Consider the following 19,736-nt stretch of genomic DNA (forward strand, 5'->3'; position numbering starts at 1 on the left):
TGAACTTTTTGGCAACAATGCAAAACGTTATGTTTGGCGTAAAAGCAACACAGCTGAACACACCATCCCCACTGTCAAACATGGTGGTGGCAGCATCATGGTTTGGGCCTGCTTTTCTTCAGCAGGGACAGGGAAGATGGTTAAAATTGATGGGAAGATGGATGGAGCCAAATACAGGACCATTCTGGAAGAAAACCTGATGGAGTCTGCAAAAGACCTGAGACTGGGACGGAGATTTGTCTTCCAACAAGACAATGATCCAAAACATAAAGCAAAATCTACAATGGAATGGTTCAAAAATAAACATATCCAGGTGTTAGAATGGCCAAGTCAAAGTCCAGACCTGAATCCAATCGAGAATCTATGGAAAGAACTGAAAACTGCTGTTCACAAATGCTCTCCATCCAACCTCACTGAGCTCGAGCTGTTTTGCAAGGAGGAATGGGAAAAAATTTCAGTCTCTCGATGTGCAAAACTGATAGAGACATACCCCAAGCGACTTACAGCTGTAATCGCAGCAAAAGGTGGCGCTACAAAGTATTAACTTAAGGGGGCTGAATAATTTTGCACGCCCAATATTTCAGTTTTTGATTTGTTAAAAAAGTTTGAAATATCCAATAAATGTCGTTCCACTTCATGATTGTGTCCCACTTGTTGTTGATTCTTCACAAAAAAATACAGTTTTATATCTTTATGTTTGAAGCCTGAAATGTGGCAAAAGGTCGCAAAGTTCAAGGGGGCCGAATACTTTCGCAAGGCACTGTATAAGTAGCGTGCACTAGCCCACTGACTTCAGAAGTGGACCAGTATAAGGATAGTTAAATAAAACAAGGATACACACTATTGAGGTAGTGGTGATGGCCATGATAGTGCCGATGGGGATGGACTTCTGAGCGTCGCGCAGATCTCCTGAGCGGTTTGATCCGGCCATGATCCCTGTGACACACAAGTAGAGAGGTCACTGTAGAAGGAACTCTCATTTTGTCAAATTACTACAACTGAACAACACAACAACATTATCATTTTAATAACAAACAGCTGCTTTTCTTTGTGTTGAAGAAATTCTGACATCAGATGAATCTTTTACTTTATCCTTTCAATCTTTCAATGAATTGATGTAAATCTCCCATAAACCCCCAGATAGGTAAACAAAACACACAAAACAACACAAAGGCTGAACCTCAAAAGTATTTTCCCTTGATTGCTTGTGTCCTCTCTCCTCCTCGAGATTCACCTTTGGTGAATTCACCCTTTGAGGATACGAGGAATAAAAGGAAAATTACTTTTGAGAGTCAACCCTCTGTCTCTTCCTCTTTGCATCATCCGCTTCCTGTCAGCTGACCTGTGACGGAGGGGAAGTAGATTCCGACCAGCAGGGTGAAGAAGCTGGTGATGTCGGCCAGGACGTAACGGTTGGAGTTGGTCAGAGTGTCATCAGGGCCCTCCACGGTCGCAATCCCCTTCTTAGCCACCAGATCCCCCTTCTCCAGGTAATTCCCAAATAGGTTCTCTGAGGGGGTGGGGGGAGAGGAAAAAAGAGAGGGGGGAAGGAGAAGGAAAGAGGGAGGAAAGGGAGAGAGAGGGGAAGGTAAGGGAGATGAAGAGAGAGAGATTAGATACATCAATATAATTTAAAATCGCTTGACCTTAAGTTCCAGGAGAACAAGATCTTAGAAATTCCAAGTAAAGAAATTGTAGTATGTTTCCCGCAAGTGTGTGTAAGCATGTGTACTGTAGATACAGTGACCTGAGTCTAGGGGGACCAGAACAATACATGTTATGTGTACTGTAGATACAGTGACCTGAGTCTAGGGGGACCAGAACAATACATGTTATTTGTACTGTAGATACAGTGACCTGAGTCTAGGGGGACCAGAACAATACATGTTATTTGTACTGTAGATACAGTGACCTGAGTCTAGGGGTACCAGAATAATTGCGCTGTATGTGTAACTGTTTAGAAAGAAGAAGTAGATAGCCACAAAATAATAGCTATTATAATAATATAGTAACATAACATTAGCATTTTAGCAAACAATTTTATTCAAAACGACCTTCAGTCATACTTGCAAACATTTTACGTATGGGTGACCACAGCGGAAATCAAGCCCACGATCCTGGTGTTGCAAGCTATACCAACTGAGCCACGGAGAACCAATAGCTTGTGTTTGTTCACCTTTGAGGATGCCGCTCATGACGCCAGGGATGCCCTGGATGAAGGACACGTTGTTGTTGACAAAGTACTCGTCGCAGGTGGCGTTGAGGAAGGGCGAGTCGCAGAAGACGCTCCACAGCTTGGTGGTGACCGTACCGTTGCCACTCTCCAATGTTTTGGCGCACACGTCGAACCCTTTGGAGATCAGCGGGCGATTTCCCAGCAGACACACTCTGCGTAGCAGGGGAGATGTGTCAGTGTGACAGACCGGAATTCGAAGCCCGTCCAACTCTTTAGACTGAGTTAGCCACCTGAGCCGAAGCCTAGGCATTGGCTTTGAGAGCTAGCACAAGTCTGTGGGTAACGGTCCCCATATTGAACAGTAGAGTCCTCCCTACTGAAAATGTCACACAAGATGAATATGTTCTATTTAACCCATCTGCTTATGTGCTGTGAATAAAATTTATATTTTAAATATACTGTACTTCAAATAATCTTAAAATGGTTGAACATGTGTTTTAATGTGTACATTTCTAGCATGGCATGAATGTGTCTGCCATTTACAGTCTCAAACCCCAAATCCCCCATATCTGCCAAAAATCGATCGATAAATGATTTACATGAAACATAATTCACATCACACCTATATTCTTCAAGTTTGGATCAGCCCCAATATTGAAGAGTAGCCTCGTCCCAGACCTGTCTGTGCTTTCTATCCAACTCCTATGGTCATTCTCATGTGACAATGACCGTAGGAGTTGGCAAGACAGCACAAACAGACTTGGAACCAGGCTAATTAAACAGTAGGGTTCCTTACGGGAAGTCAGGTGGCTCGATGGCCGTCTTGATGACTCCGGCATACACAGCCAGAATGGACAGGATGACACAGGCCAGGAAGAGCAAGGCTAACTTGTTGACGTACTTGACCCCCACAAACACCACCGTGGCCATGAAACTGAGCACAATGGTGCCGTACACACGCATGTTGTTAAGCATCGCCGCCTCCGCCTCGGCCCCCTCCAGACCCTCCATCTTAAAGATGGCTGCCTGGGGGAGGATGTAGACCTATGAGGGGGGGAGGGAGAGGGAGAGTGAGAACTAAATCAACTGTAGAGACACATAATCTGACACTCCCATTAAACCCTTTCAAATAGAGGGTTGAACAACCCAAGCATGGGATTCCTGTTCTAAATGAATCACCATTATATCTTACCGCGGGTCTAAAAATATACAAATAGAAAAATAGCTTTGCCGTTAATGAAATCATAAAACCTGTAATTGCCCCATCATTAGTTGCCAGCAGCATACCACCCTGCATCCCACTCCTGGCGTTCCTCTGAAGCTAAGCAGGGTTGTCCCTGGTCTGTCCCTAGATGGGAGACCAGATGATGCAGGAAGTGGTGTTGGAGGGCCAGTAGGAAGCACTCTTTTCTCTGGTCTAAAAAAATGTTATTTAAATGGGTGTCCTGGAACTGTCTTTTAAGGGAGTATGCGAGGCTCAGATGTCCTCTTCGCCTAGCAAACCTATGTTTGCAGACACCTTAAGGGCAGAATTCTGGAGTGACAGTGGAATCAACCAATCACATTTTGATTTGTTTTTTAATTTCTATTTATAATTTTTTATTTCACCTTTATTTAACCAGGTAAGCTAGTTGAGAACAATTTCTCATTGTAATGGGTTCTACCATTTTTACAAAAACGTATGGAAACTTCCACCTTCTCGAAGGCTGACAGGTCACTGTGCAATAGTGTGCAGCAGTTTTCCTACAGTTCTGCTAGGTTTTGTTGTAGACTAGTGTGTAGCAGTTTTCCTACAGTTCTGCTAGGTTTTGTTGTAGACTAGTGTGTAGCAGTTTTCCTACAGTTCTGCTAGGTTTTGTTGTAGACTAGTGTGTAGCAGTTTTCCTACAGTTCTGCTAGGTTTTGTTGTAGACTAGTGTGTAGCAGTTTTCCTACAGTTCTGCTAGGTTTTGTTGTAGGCTAGTGTGTAGCAGTTTTCCTACAGTTCTGCTAGGTTTTGTTGTAGGCTAGTGTGTAGCAGTTTTCCTACAGTTCTGCTAGGTTTTGTTGTAGGCTAGTGTGTAGCAGTTTTCCTACAGTTCTGCTAGGTTTTGTTGTAGGCTAGTGTGTAGCAGTTTTCCTACAGTTCTGCTAGGTTTTGTTGTAGGCTAGTGTGTAGCAGTTTTCCTACAGTTCTGCTAGGTTTTGTTGTAGGCTAGTGTGTAGCAGTTTTCCTACAGTTCTGCTAGGTTTTGTTGTAGGCTAGTGTGCAGCAGTTTTCCTACAGTTCTGCTAGGTTTTGTTGTAGGCTAGTGTGCAGCAGTTTTCCTACAGTTCTGCTAGGTTTTGTTGTAGGCTAGTGTGCAGCAGTTTTCCTACAGTTCTGCTAGGTTTTGTTGTAGACTAGTGTGTAGCAGTTTTCCTACAGTTCTGCTAGGTTTTGTTGTAGACTAGTGTGCAGCAGCAGCAGGTGTTATCAAAGAGGATGTTGTTGCTAATTTCTTAACTTCTCCCTTTTCAAGATGAACTTTCAACAAGAAGTTTAATTTCAAATTATCATAATTTGGTGAGTGGAACTGTTTTCATTTTATTTTATTGCAGCTCGCTTGCTGCTGTTAGCTATCTATCTCTGAAAATAACGATAGGGATAAACTGGCTTATTATGTCTGAGTGAACAGGCTGCTTACTCTTTAACATCATGCTGTGTGTGACTTCTGTCTGTGTGTTTTACAAAAATTGTGCTCTCCTACATGGGAGTGCGCAGGTATAATGGTCGCTATATTTTCAGCATCACAAGCCTGTCACACTCACAGCCTTTGATGTGTCACTGTTGTCGCTTTTGGTGATAGTGATGTCGTTGCGTGCTCGCGCCTCGCCCTCTTGTCAAAATGTGTGAGAGGAGATAGTCTGAGTGGAGAAACCTCAGACCTCCAATGCATATTGAGAGGAAGACAAGGAAAGAGGAGGCGTGGAATCAAGGAAATACAATTGAGATGCACCCCTAGTGTGTAGATAACACTGGACCAAAGTGATGGCAGTTTCTACGAATGGTCTCATTATTCTGTCAATGGCCTTATCTCTCCTTTATGCAGAATTTACATAATTACTCAGCTCTTAATCCAAGAGAGAGCAGCGACAGGGAGAGGAGGATTCAGTGTGGAAAAAGAGAGGGAGGGGGACAGACAACAATGAATGATCTTTATATTTATTCAAATTCATTGTGGACAGTTGGAGAGGGAGAAAATAGCATCAAAGCAGGATAAAGAGAAATAAAGACAGAGGGACAGGAGGACATGCACAAAGACAGGACTGAACATAAGAAAGAGAGAGCGAGATGGGCAGACAGAAAGAGAGCTGAAAGAGAGAGCGAGATGGGCAGACTGAAATAGAGATGAAAGAGAGAGCGAGATGGGCAGATGGAAAGAGAGATGAAAGAGAGAGCGAGATGGGCAGATTGAAAGAGAGATGAAAGAGAGAGCGAGATGGGCAGACGGAAAGAGAGGTGAAAGAGAGAGCGAGATGGGCAGATGGAAAGAGAGATGAAAGAGAGAGCGAGATGGGCAGATTGAAAGAGAGAGCGAGATGGGCAGACGGAAAGAGAGATGAAAGAGAGAGCGAGATGGGCAGATTGAAAGAGAGATGAAAGAGAGAGCGAGATGGGCAGATTGAAAGAGAGAGCGAGATGGGCAGACGGAAAGAAAGATGAAAGAGATAGCGAGATGGGCAGATTGAAAGAGAGATGAAAGAGAGAGCGAGATGGGCAGATTGAAAGAGAGAGCGAGATGGGCAGACGGAAAGAGAGATGAAAGAGAGAGCGAGATGGGCAGATTGAAAGAGAGATGAAAGAGAGAGCGAGATGGGCAGATTGAAAGAGAGAGCGAGATGGGCAGACGGAAAGAGAGATGAAAGAGAGAGCGAGATGGGCAGATGGAAAGAGAGATGAAAGAGAGAGCGAGATGGGCAGACGGAAAGAGAGATGAAAGAGAGAGCGAGATGGGCAGACAGAAAGAGAGGTGAAAGAGAGAGCGAGATGGGCAGACAGAAAGAGAGATGAAAGAGAGAGCGAGATGGGCAGATTGAAAGAGAGATTGAAAGAGAGAGCGAGATGGGCAGATGGAAAGAGAGATGAAAGAGAGAGTGAGATGGGCAGATTGAAAGAGAGATTGAAAGAGAGAGCGAGATGGGCAGATGGAAAGAGAGATGAAAGAGAGAGCGAGATGGGCAGATGGAAAGAGTGATGAAAGAGAGAGCGAGATGGGCAGATGGAAAGAGAGATGAAAGAGAGAGCGAGATGGGCAGATTGAAAGAGAGATTGAAAGAGAGAGCGAGATGGGCAGATGGAAAGAGAGATGAAAGAGAGAGCGAGATGGGCAGATGGAAAGAGTGATGAAAGAGAGAGCGAGATGGGCAGACAGAAATAGAGGTGAAAGAGAGAGCGAGATGGGCAGATGGAAAGAGAGATGAAAGAGAGAGCGAGATGGGCAGACAGAAGGAGAGGTGAAAGAGAGAGCGAGATGGGCAGACAGAAAGAGAGGTGAAAGAGAGAGCGAGATGGGCAGACAGAAAGAGAGGTGAAAGAGAGAGCGAGATGGGCAGACAAAAAGAGATGAAAGAGAGAGCGAGATGGGCAGACAGAAGGAAAGGAAGGAAAGATAAACAGACAGATACACACACACGCAATCAGAGGGAGAGTGAGAGAGAGATAGAAAGATAGGGAGAGAGAGATAGAGAGAGCTGGATAGATACAGTATAAAGATAGTTATTTCAAGCCCAGGTTCTTACCAGTAAGAGTTCGATGGACCCCAGGATGTACATGGCTCCAGCAAACGTTGTTCCCAGGTAGAAACAAATGCCCACGGCGCCCCCAAACTCAGGCCCCAGAGAACGGGAGATCATGTAGTAGGAGCCTCCAGCTGCAGACAGCAAATAAATACACACACTCTTTCAATGACATATTGCACTTTTAAATTACAGTTTGTATACAAACTGCATCTCAAATTAACTGATTTGAAATTATATGGATTTGGAATGATGTGTGTGAATTTCGTCTTTTACAGCATCACTGTATTTCATGTCATGTTAAATGTAAATGACCCAAACCCTGCTATTCTCCAATCAGAGCAGGGTCTCTGACTTTGGGAAATGAAAATGAGCGTTTCTTATTGGACATGTCCAGGCAGTCCCTCCCTATTTCAGTCAATTTTCTACATTTGGTGCCTAATGAACATGACCCAGATTTACACCACAAAATGGTGGCTACATTGTTACTCCACTGCCCAAGCATGTCATTTCCTCTCACCTCTGATCTCAGCTAACCAAGGGGTGAGTAAAGCCAGGATGAGACGTGATTAATAGATACCATCTCTAATCATATAAACACAGCCATATAAGTTTCATGTGGGGTCCCAGGAGTCTGGACGTGACTAATATTATAGCGTTGCCAGGGCTAAAACGATGGATATGCATTTTTGAGCCAAAACCAGCTCTTTAGTAGAAGTAGTAGTCCCAATAGCAAGGCCGGATACCAACGCATGTTCACCCACCTGGAACAACACCATTGGTGGCAATGGCACTCATGGAGATTGCAGTCAGCATAGTCTAAAGAGAGAGGGAGAGAGAAGAGAGCAGAACAGTCAGCATAGTCTAAAGAGAGAGGGAGAGAGAAGAGAGCAGAACAGTCAGCATAGTCTAAAGAGAGAGGGAGAGAGAAGAGAGCAGAGAGGAGAAATGGGATGTTAGGATTGTATTACGTTCAATCTGTTATTCACTAATGACAGGATATTTCACGGGCATTGCAGGCGAAACACAAATGAGGAAAAAATGACCATGTCTGGAGGACCATATTATTTTTGGTTCGTACTGAAGGACACCAATGATCAGTAATGAGTAGAGACGTGACGAGAGGCAGCGTTAGGTCATGGAACAATAGAGACGGACTGTAGACAGGCATTTCTAAAGAACCCATACTACAGCAGCAAGGTAAAGGGAATAGAACTAGAAGAGGAGAACTCTGTCTGTGTGTGGGTGGTTGGGTGTGTGGGTGTGTGGGTGTGTGTGTGTGTGTGTGTTGGTGTGTGGGTGGGTGGGTGTGTGTGTGTGTGGGTGGGTGGGCGGGCGGGTGGGTGTGTGTGTGTGTGTGTGTATGACAGAGGAAGAGTGTGTGTGTGTATGACAGGGGAAAAGTGTGTGTGTGTGTGATAAGGCAAGAGTTGTATGTGTGTGTGTGTGTGTGTGTGACAAGGGAAGAGTGTGTGTGTGTATGTGTGTGTGTGTGTGTATGACAGGGGAAGAGTGTGTGTGTGTTTGTGTGAGTAATACATTTGTAAGAGAGAGTGACAGAGGGGAAACTAAAGAGACGTGTGGGATTAAAATAAATCAAGTCATTAATGTGTGTGTGTGTGTGTTTGAGAAACAAATGATGCCTTAACAGTAACAGTATTTCATTCCCGTGGTTCCTTAATGTCGAGAGAGAGAGAGAGAGAGAGAGAGAGAGAGAGAGAGAGAGAGAGAGAGAGAGAGAGAGAGAGAGAGAGAGAGAGAGAGAGAGAGAGAGAGAGAGAGAGAGAGAGAGAGAGAGAGAGAGAGAGAGAGAGAGAGAGAGAGAGAGAGAGAGAGAGAGAGAGAGAGAGAAATAACTAGCAGCCGTCTTCCTGTGAGAGGAAGGGGGGCGTGGGCGATGGTTAATGTCACCTGTGGACACTGCCGTCTGTCTGGATAAACAACAATCTGCACAACCTTGCTGTATTCCTAATCGGGTCACAATGAAGTAAGGCTCCCCTCTCTCTGAGGAGAGCAGAGAAGACAGTAATTGTTTAAGTGTTTTATCTGATGTATCTGGGCAAGCTGGAACATTTTAGGAGGTAGTTTGAGGCTAAGGGAGTCACTCGATACAGCTGTGTGGGAACGTTATAAAGAGAGGCAGATAGAGCACTTACTGACTGTCACCTGGGAGGGACTCAATACTCTTTATATAACACTGTATCATTATGACAGTTGATAGGATGATATGAATCAGCGGAGACAATGTCGTTAGCAAGTATATTATTGAAGAGGATGGGTATTTTTTAAATTTTTTAATGTTTTATTTCACCTTTATTTAACCAGGTCGGCCAGTTGAGAACAAGTTCTCATTTACAACTGCGACCTGGTCAAGATAAAGCAAAGCAGTTCGACACAAACAACAACACAGAGTTACACACGGAATAAACAAACATACAGTCAATAATACAGTAGAACAAAAGAAAACAAAAAGTCAATATCAAGTGAGTGCAAATGAGGTAAGATAAGGGAGTTAAGGCAATAAATAGGCCATGGTGGCGAAGTAATTACAATATAGCAATTAAACACTGGAATGGTAGATGTGCAGAAGATGAATGTGCAAGTAGAGATACTGGGGTGCAAAGGAGCAAGATAAATAAATAAATACAGTATGGAGATGAGGTAGATAGGTTGGCTGTTTACAGATGGGCTATGTACAGGTGCAGTGATCTGTGAGTTGCTCTGACAGCTGGTGATTAAAGCTGGTGAGGGAGATATGAGTCTCCAGCTTCAGAGATTTTGCAGTTCGTTCCAGTCATTGGCAGCAGAGAACTGGAAGGAAAGACGACCAAAGAGGAATTGGCTTTGGGGATGACCAGTGAGATATACTGTACCTGCTGGAGCGCATGCAATGAGTGGGTGCTGCTATGGTGACCAGTGAGCTGTAGCCAGTGGGTTTGGCTACGAGTATGAAGCGAGGGCCAACCAACGAGAGCGTACTGGTCGCAATGGTGGGTAGTGTATGGGGTTTTGGTGACAAAATGGATGGCATTATGATAGACTGCATCCAGTTTGTTGAGTAGAGTGTTGGATGCTATTTTATAGATGACATCACCGAAGTTGAGGATCGGTAGGATGGTCAGTTTTACAAGGGTATGTTTGGCAGCATGAGTGAAGGATGCTTTGTTGCGATATAGGAAGCCAATTCTAGATTTAATTTTGGATTGGAGATGCTTAATGTGAGTCTGGAAGGAGAGTTTACAGTCTAACCAGACACCTAGGTATTTGTAGTTGTCCACGTATTCTAAGTCAGAGCCGTCCAGAGTAGTGATGCTGGACGGGCGAGCAGGTGCGGGCAGTGATCGGTATCATATTTAAGAAGGAGCCATTTGGGCCAATGCAGTGTGTGGGTCAGGGAATTACCAGATATATGGTTCTTTATGAATCACCAGAGAGATGGTTCAATATGAATCACCAGGGAGATGGTTCAATATGAATCACCAGGGAGATGGTTCATTATGAATCACCAGGGAGATGGTTCATTATGAATCACCAGAGATATGGTTCATTATGAATCACCAGAGAGATGGTTCAATATGAATCACCAGGGAGATGGTTCATTATGAATCACCAGGGAGATGGTTCATTATGAATCACCAGGGAGATGGTTCATTATGAATCACCAGGGAGATGGTTCATTATGAATCACCAGGGAGATGGTTCATTATGAATCACCAGGGAGATGGTTCATTATGAATCACCAGGGAGATGGTTCATTATGAATCACCAGAGATATGGTTCAATATGAATCACCAGAGAGATGGTTCAATATGCAGCTTTTAGTAAGATCTCATATGAAGAAACATAAATTCACTCTACTTTATTTAGCCTCTTGTAATCGACAAGACTTTGATGCTACCACAAGCAGACATAACAAATGCCACAAGCAGACATAACAAATACCATCAACAGACATATACCATCAGCAGACATAACACATACCACAAGCAGACATATACCATCAGCAGACATAACACATACCATCAACAGACATATACCATCAGCAGACATAACACATACCATCAACAGACATATACCATCAGCAGACATAACAAATACCATCAACAGACATATACCATCAGCAGACATAACAAATACCATCAACAGACATATACCATCAGCAGACATAACACATACCATCAACAGACATATACCATCAGCAGACATAACACATACCATCAACAGACATATACCATCAGCAGACATAACACATACCACAAGCAGACATAACAAATACCATCAGCAGACATAACAAATACCATCAGCAGACATAACACATACCATCAGCAGACATAACAAATACCATCAACAGACATAACACATACCATCAGCAGACACAACAAATACCATCAGCAGACATAACACATACCATCAGCAGACATAACAAACCAGGTGGGATTGCAAAGAACACCCTAACAAACATCAACATAATTGTGTCTGTAGAGTATAAACATTGCAACATATACCAACCAATTTACTAACTATTTGCTCTTATGCATGTCAGTGCAATGGTCTATTCATTTGTCACTCAATTATTATTGGCTGCTATGGCTTTAAGGAAGTGTCATATTTCATATTCATGACTGTATTTAGAAGATGTGTCATGGTGGGTTGAAATGAAGAGTTACTAATGCAAATCAAACATGAACACAGCATCAGGATGAGATGAGGGCTTTAATCCCGTCTGTCTGAGTGATGGAAGTTGCCTAATCTCTCGTCTGAGGCTGATGTAGATCAGAATAAAAAATGATTGTGTGGATAAAACTTGAGTTGAATCTCTTGGTTTGCAATGGCTTCCTATTTGGTTCCGTGGTCAACAAAGACATTATTTACTGAGAGAACAGAGTGACAACAACAAAGACTTCTAGATTCCAAATACATTTTGATTGGCCCATGGTGCGACAGAGATGCTGACAAGTGCAGCCGCCTGATGGCTGAGCTCCTCTACGCTGTGTAATCGTCCTCTCTTCAGTTGCGGCAAAAACACTTTCCCAGAGGGTCACAATACCAAGTGACATCAACGACGTCATGATTCAGCAGCAGCTACTGATCTCTGCCCACTGGGACAGCTAACAGTGATCTCTACCCACTGGGACAGCTAACAGGGGTCTCTACCCACTGGGACAGCTAACAGGGATCTCTACCCACTGGGACAGCTAACAGGAATCACTAACCACTGATCTCTACCCACTGGGACAGCTAACAGGAATCTCTAGCCACTGGAACAGCTAACAGGGATCTCTACCCACTGATCTCTACCCACTGGGACAGCCAACAGGGATCTCTACCCACTGGGACAGCCAACAGAGATCTCTACCCACTGGGGATCTCTACCCAGAGATCCAAAGGAGAATTTGGCCGCAGACTTCAGGACTGAATTCATGCTTTGTTTATAAGAGGATAGCAAAGTGTAATACCAGAGCACTTGGGATCTCTTAAGTGGATAGGGTTTTCCTATTCAAGGATGGATTTGGATAACACATGGTTGGAGCAATGACATTCATGTTATAGGCCTACAGACCGTAGTACAGTAACGTTAGCTCAGAAACCAAAGCCTTCCCAGAGAGCTGGTATTAGAAACGCAAAGAGCTAGAGTAGGATTCCTAGTTAAGTGAGTTACTTGGTGAGAGTCTGATCTGACTAGGGGGGCGAGGGGGTTGGACTGTATATTTTCAAGGCCACTAGTACGGTGGTGGCTAGACACTGCCATGTTAGAAACATGGTGCTGCAAAGCATCTATTATCGATCTGCTTAAAGAGAAGTCATACATGGGTTTCATGATCACTCACATAAGCTATGGTTTTTAAATGTGAGAAAACACAACATTAAAAAACACGTGTAGAGAATGGTACTTAATGTGAGTGTACTGGCATGTAGTTTCACGATCCGACAAGGGGCTCTATTGCCACAGGTACAGAACGTTTTTATGTTCCAGTTTCAGGAGCTTCAGCTAATATCCTTTCCAGAGGGCTTGTCGTATTGAGTGATCTTCAGACTGCCCTGGCATCCCGAGACGCCACCGTACCAACATGTCCCCTGGCCTACAAACGAGCCACTAAAAACGCTGATTACATGGCCATACCATCTGCTGAGTCCGGATGAGACACAACACAATGCCACTCGGCAGGGAGCTTAACCATGGGACGAGCTGGGAATTCTCCCCAAAGCGGTACATGGAGAGGCCGGGAAAAAAAATCACAAATCCGCATGTCCCTAACAAGCTAAGCCGTCGATTCCACAGTGTTTCCGACAATATGAGTCTAAGGGATTGGGGGCCGAGGGCGTTTTTGTGCCTTTGAGCCTGTCTCTTTGATGACCACCAGCACTAGCCTCAAAAGGGACAACATTATCTAGATTACCTTCAGACGACATAGTTACGAGTTACGATTCTAGTGTCCAAATGAAACTAAAACTGTCTGCCTTTGAATGCACTTGCTGAAGTCGTGCTAAAATTAGTTTAACAGGAAGTGGTTTGAACCTGCCCTAAGAGAGTGACTATAGCCATCATTACATAAATGCACTAGACTTTTCAATGCCACAGAAGGGCAAGTTCATTCACTGTATTGTAGAGTATACATCAGTCTGCTGGAGCAGGCTCTCCTCTGACCGCATTAGCAGAACTTATTAGCAAACACGCGCTGAACTCCGGTTCGACCCCTAGCCACTACATAGGTAACCCCGTAGAACTGAGAGTTCAATAGAAATCTATGCATTATAAACAATTGCTTAATCATGTCTTCTGACTGGCTTTGTGTTTACATTTTTGCCATGGAAAAAACACTGCGATACGGGTAACGTCTTGGTCCTGAGGGACAAAGAGAGAGACTGAGAGAGACTGAGAGAGACTGAGAGAGATGAGAGCAAGAGGGAGTAATTTAGGGAGAAGCAGAGCAATGAGGGCAAAAGAGAGACTGACTAACATATTTAGCAGGAGAGAGCAAGAAGTGAAAGAGAGATAGACGCTCTTAGCATTTAAACGAAGCAGGACAGAGGGCAAAAGAATTTGGGATGCAGGACCCTGAAGTAATGAATAGTGGACGCAGGACCCTGAAGTAATGAATAGTGGACACAGGACCCTGAAGTAATGAATAGTGGACACAGGACCCTGAAGTAATGAATAGTGGACACAGGACCCTGAAGTAATGAATAGTGGACACAGGACCCTGAAGTAATGAATAGTGGACACAGGACCCTGAAGTAATGAATAGTGGACACAGGACCCTGAAGTAATGAATAGTGGACACAGACCCTGAAGTAATGAATAGGGGACATGGAAGTAATGAATAGGGGACGCTGATCTTGGAAATAATGAATAATGGACACAGAACCTGGAAGTAATGAATAATGGACGCAGGACCCTGAAGTAATGAATAGTGGACACAGGACCCTGAAGTAATGAATAGTGGACACAGGACCCTGAAGTAATGAATAGTGGACACAGGACCCTGAAGTAATGAATAGTGGACACAGGACATGGAAGTAATGAATAGTGGAGACAGACCCTGAAGTAATGGATAGTGGAGACAGGACCCTGAAGTAATGAATAGTGAACACAGGACATGGAAGTAATGAATAGTGGACACAGGACCCTGAAGTAATGAATAGTGGACACAGGATTCAGAAGTAATGAATAGTGGACACAGGACCCTGAAGTAATGAATAGTGGACACAGGATTCAGAAGTAATGAATAGTGGACACAGGACCCTGAAGTAATGAATAGTGGACACAGGATTCAGAGGTAATGAATAGTGGACACATGATTCAGAAGTAATGAATAGTGGACACAGGACTCTGGAGTAATGAATAGTGGACACAGGATTCAGAAGTAATGAATAGGGGACACAGGACCCTGAAGTAATGAATAGTGGACACAGGACCCTGAAGTAATGAATAGTGGAGACAGGACTTGGAAGTAATGAATAGTGGAGACAGGACCCTGAAGTAATGAATAGTGGACGAAGGACCCTGAAGTAATGAATACTGGACACAGGACCCTGAAGTAATGAATAGTGGACACAGGATTCAGAAGTAATGAATAGTGGACACATGACCCTGAAGTAATGAATAGTGGACACAGGATTCAGAAGTAATGAATAGGGGACACAGGACCCTGAAGTAATGAATAGTGGACACAGGACCCTGAAGTAATGAATAGTGGACACAGGACCCTGAAGTAATGAATAGTGGACACAGGACCCTGAAGTAATGAATAGTGGACACAGGATTCAGAAGTAATGAATAGTGGACACAGGACCATGAAGTAATGAATAGTGGACACAGGACCTGGAAGTAATGAATAGTGGACACAGGACCCTGAAGTAATGGATAGTGGACACAGGACCCTGAAGTAATGAATAGTGGACACAGGACCCTGAAGTAATGAATAGTGGAGACAGGACCCTGAAGTAATGAATAGTGGACACAGGACCCTGAAGTAATGAATAGTGGACACAGGACCCTGAAGTAATGAATAGTGGACACAGGATTCAGAAGTAATGAATAGTGGACACAGGACCATGAAGTAATGAATAGTGGACACAGGACCCTGAAGTAATGGATAGTGGACACAGGACCCTGAAGTAATGAATAGTGGACACAGGACCCTGAAGTAATGAATAGTGGACACAGGACCCTGAAGTAATGAATAGTGGACACAGGACCCTGAAGTAATGAATAGTGGACACAGGACCCTGAAGTAATGAATAGTGGACACAGGACCCTGAAGTAATGAATAGTGGACACAGGACCCTGAAGTAATGAATAGTGGACACAGACCCTGAAGTAATGAATAGGGGACATGGAAGTAATGAATAGTGGACGCTGATCTTGGAAATAATGAATAATGGACACAGAACCTGGAAGTAATGAATAATGGACGCAGGACCCTGAAGTAATGAATAGTGGACACAGGACCCTGAAGTAATGAATAGTGGACACAGGACCCTGAAGTAATGAATAGTGGACACAGGACCCTGAAGTAATGAATAGTGGACACAGGACATGGAAGTAATGAATAGTGGAGACAGACTCTGAAGTAATTGATAGTGGAGACAGGACCCTGAAGTAATGAATAGTGGACACAGGACATGGAAGTAATGAATAGTGGACACAGGACCCTGAAGTAATGAATAGTGGACACAGGATTCAGAAGTAATGAATAGTGGACACAGGACCCTGAAGTAATGAATAGTGGACACAGGATTCAGAAGTAATGAATAGTGGACATGGAAGTAATGAATAGTGGACACAGGACCCTGAAGTAATGAATAGGGGACACAGGATTCAGAAGTAATGAATAGTGGACACAGGACCATGAAGTAATGAATAGTGGACACAGGACCCTGAAGTAATGGATAGTGGACACAGGACCCTGAAGTAATGAATAGTGGACACAGGACCCTGAAGTAATGAATAGTGGACACAGGACCCTGAAGTAATGAATAGTGGACACAGGACCCTGAAGTAATGAATAGTGGACACAGGACCCTGAAGTAATGAATAGTGGACACAGGACCCTGAAGTAATGAATAGTGGACACAGGACCCTGAAGTAATGAATAGTGGACACAGACCCTGAAGTAATGAATAGGGGACATGGAAGTAATGAATAGTGGACGCTGATCTTGGAAATAATGAATAATGGACACAGAACCTGGAAGTAATGAATAATGGACGCAGGACCCTGAAGTAATGAATAGTGGACACAGGACCCTGAAGTAATGAATAGTGGACACAGGACCCTGAAGTAATGAATAGTGGACACAGGACCCTGAAGTAATGAATAGTGGACACAGGACATGGAAGTAATGAATAGTGGAGACAGACCCTGAAGTAATTGATAGTGGAGACAGGACCCTGAAGTAATGAATAGTGGACACAGGACATGGAAGTAATGAATAGTGGACACAGGACCCTGAAGTAATGAATAGTGGACACAGGATTCAGAAGTAATGAATAGTGGACACAGGACCCTGAAGTAATGAATAGTGGACACAGGATTCAGAAGTAATGAATAGTGGACATGGAAGTAATGAATAGTGGACACAGGACCCTGAAGTAATGAATAGGGGACACAGGATTCAGAAGTAATGAATAGTGGACACAGGACCCTGAAGTAATGAATAGTGGACACAGGATTCAGAAGTAATGAATAGTGGACACATGATTCAGAAGTAATGAATAGTGGACACAGGACTCTGAAGTAATGAATAGTGGACACAGGATTCAGAAGTAATGAATAGGGGACACAGGACCCTGAAGTAATGAATAGTGGACACAGGACCCTGAAGTAATGAATAGTGGAGACAGGACTTGGAAGTAATGAATAGTGGAGACAGGACCCTGAAGTAATGAATAGTGGACGAAGGACCCTGAAGTAATGAATACTGGACACAGGACCCTGAAGTAATGAATAGTGGACACAGGATTCAGAAGTAATGAATAGTGGACACATGACCCTGAAGTAATGAATAGTGGACACAGGATTCAGAAGTAATGAATAGGGGACACAGGACCCTGAAGTAATGAATAGTGGACACAGGACCCTGAAGTAATGAATAGTGGACACAGGACCCTGAAGTAATGAATAGTGGACACAGGACCCTGAAGTAATGAATAGTGGACACAGGATTCAGAAGTAATGAATAGTGGACACAGGACCATGAAGTAATGAATAGTGGACACAGGACCTGGAAGTAATGAATAGTGGACACAGGACCCTGAAGTAATGGATAGTGGACACAGGACCCTGAAGTAATGAATAGTGGACACAGGACCCTGAAGTAATGAATAGTGGAGACAGGACCCTGAAGTAATGAATAGTGGACACAGGACCCTGAAGTAATGAATAGTGGACACAGGACCCTGAAGTAATGAATAGTGGACACAGGATTCAGAAGTAATGAATAGTGGACACAGGACCATGAAGTAATGAATAGTGGACACAGGACCCTGAAGTAATGGATAGTGGACACAGGACCCTGAAGTAATGAATAGTGGACACAGGACCCTGAAGTAATGAATAGTGGACACAGGACCCTGAAGTAATGAATAGTGGACACAGGACCCTGAAGTAATGAATAGTGGACACAGGACCCTGAAGTAATGAATAGTGGACACAGGACCCTGAAGTAATGAATAGTGGACACAGGACCCTGAAGTAATGAATAGTGGACACAGGACCCTGAAGTAATGAATAGTGGACACAGACCCTGAAGTAATGAATAGGGGACATGGAAGTAATGAATAGTGGACGCTGATCTTGGAAATAATGAATAATGGACACAGAACCTGGAAGTAATGAATAATGGACGCAGGACCCTGAAGTAATGAATAGTGGACACAGGACCCTGAAGTAATGAATAGTGGACACAGGACCCTGAAGTAATGAATAGTGGACACAGGACCCTGAAGTAATGAATAGTGGACACAGGACATGGAAGTAATGAATAGTGGAGACAGACCCTGAAGTAATTGATAGTGGAGACAGGACCCTGAAGTAATGAATAGTGGACACAGGACATGGAAGTAATGAATAGTGGACACAGGACCCTGAAGTAATGAATAGTGGACACAGGATTCAGAAGTAATGAATAGTGGACACAGGACCCTGAAGTAATGAATAGTGGACACAGGATTCAGAAGTAATGAATAGTGGACATGGAAGTAATGAATAGTGGACACAGGACCCTGAAGTAATGAATAGTGGACACAGGACCCTGAAGTAATGAATAGTGGACACAGGATTCAGAAGTAATGAATAGGGGACACAGGACCCTGAAGTAATGAATAGTGGACACAGGACCCTGAAGTAATGAATAGTGGACACAGGACCCTGAAGTAATGAATAGTGGACACAGGACCCTGAAGTAATGAATAGTGGACACAGGACCCTGAAGTAATGAATAGTGGACACAGGACCCTGAAGTAATGAATAGTGGACACAGGACCCTGAAGTAATGAATAGTGGACACAGGACCCTGAAGTAATGAATAGTGGACACAGACCCTGAAGTAATGAATAGGGGACATGGAAGTAATGAATAGTGGACGCTGATCTTGGAAATAATGAATAATGGACACAGAACCTGGAAGTAATGAATAATGGACGCAGGACCCTGAAGTAATGAATAGTGGACACAGGACCCTGAAGTAATGAATAGTGGACACAGGACCCTGAAGTAATGAATAGTGGACACAGGACCCTGAAGTAATGAATAGTGGACACAGGACATGGAAGTAATGAATAGTGGAGACAGACCCTGAAGTAATTGATAGTGGACACATGACATGGAAGTAATGAATAGTGGACACAGGACCCTGAAGTAATGAATAGTGGACACAGGACATGGAAGTAATGAATAGTGGACACAGGACCCTGAAGTAATGAATAGTGGACACAGGATTCAGAAGTAATGAATAGTGGACACAGGACCCTGAAGTAATGAATAGTGGACACAGGATTCAGAAGTAATGAATAGTGGACATGGAAGTAATGAATAGTGGACACAGGACCCTGAAGTAATGAATAGGGGACACAGGATTCAGAAGTAATGAATAGTGGACACAGGACCCTGAAGTAATGAATAGTGGACACAGGATTCAGAAGTAATGAATAGTGGACACATGATTCAGAAGTAATGAATAGTGGACACAGGACTCTGAAGTAATGAATAGTGGACACAGGATTCAGAAGTAATGAATAGGGGACACAGGACCCTGAAGTAATGAATAGTGGACACAGGACCCTGAAGTAATGAATAGTG

General features: G+C 43.7%; 1 protein-coding gene across 1 annotated transcript in view; it reads right to left on the reverse strand.

The window, feature by feature from the left end:
* LOC139413865 (solute carrier family 12 member 5a) overlaps nucleotides 1-19,736 on the reverse strand; it is a 258,850-nt gene that overhangs the window by 20,517 nt on the left and 218,597 nt on the right. The window contains exons 5-10 of the mRNA XM_071161693.1: nucleotides 7,699-7,753; nucleotides 6,938-7,068; nucleotides 2,973-3,220; nucleotides 2,177-2,388; nucleotides 1,343-1,510; nucleotides 838-936 (exon numbers count right to left, since the gene is read on the reverse strand). Coding sequence (XP_071017794.1) covers nucleotides 838-936; nucleotides 1,343-1,510; nucleotides 2,177-2,388; nucleotides 2,973-3,220; nucleotides 6,938-7,068; nucleotides 7,699-7,753 — 913 coding nt within the window. The remainder of the gene's footprint in view (nucleotides 1-837; nucleotides 937-1,342; nucleotides 1,511-2,176; nucleotides 2,389-2,972; nucleotides 3,221-6,937; nucleotides 7,069-7,698; nucleotides 7,754-19,736) is intronic.

This window comes from Oncorhynchus clarkii, chromosome 7 (genome assembly GCF_045791955.1).
Source record: "Oncorhynchus clarkii lewisi isolate Uvic-CL-2024 chromosome 7, UVic_Ocla_1.0, whole genome shotgun sequence".
In the NCBI taxonomy this organism is placed as follows: domain Eukaryota; kingdom Metazoa; phylum Chordata; class Actinopteri; order Salmoniformes; family Salmonidae; genus Oncorhynchus; species Oncorhynchus clarkii.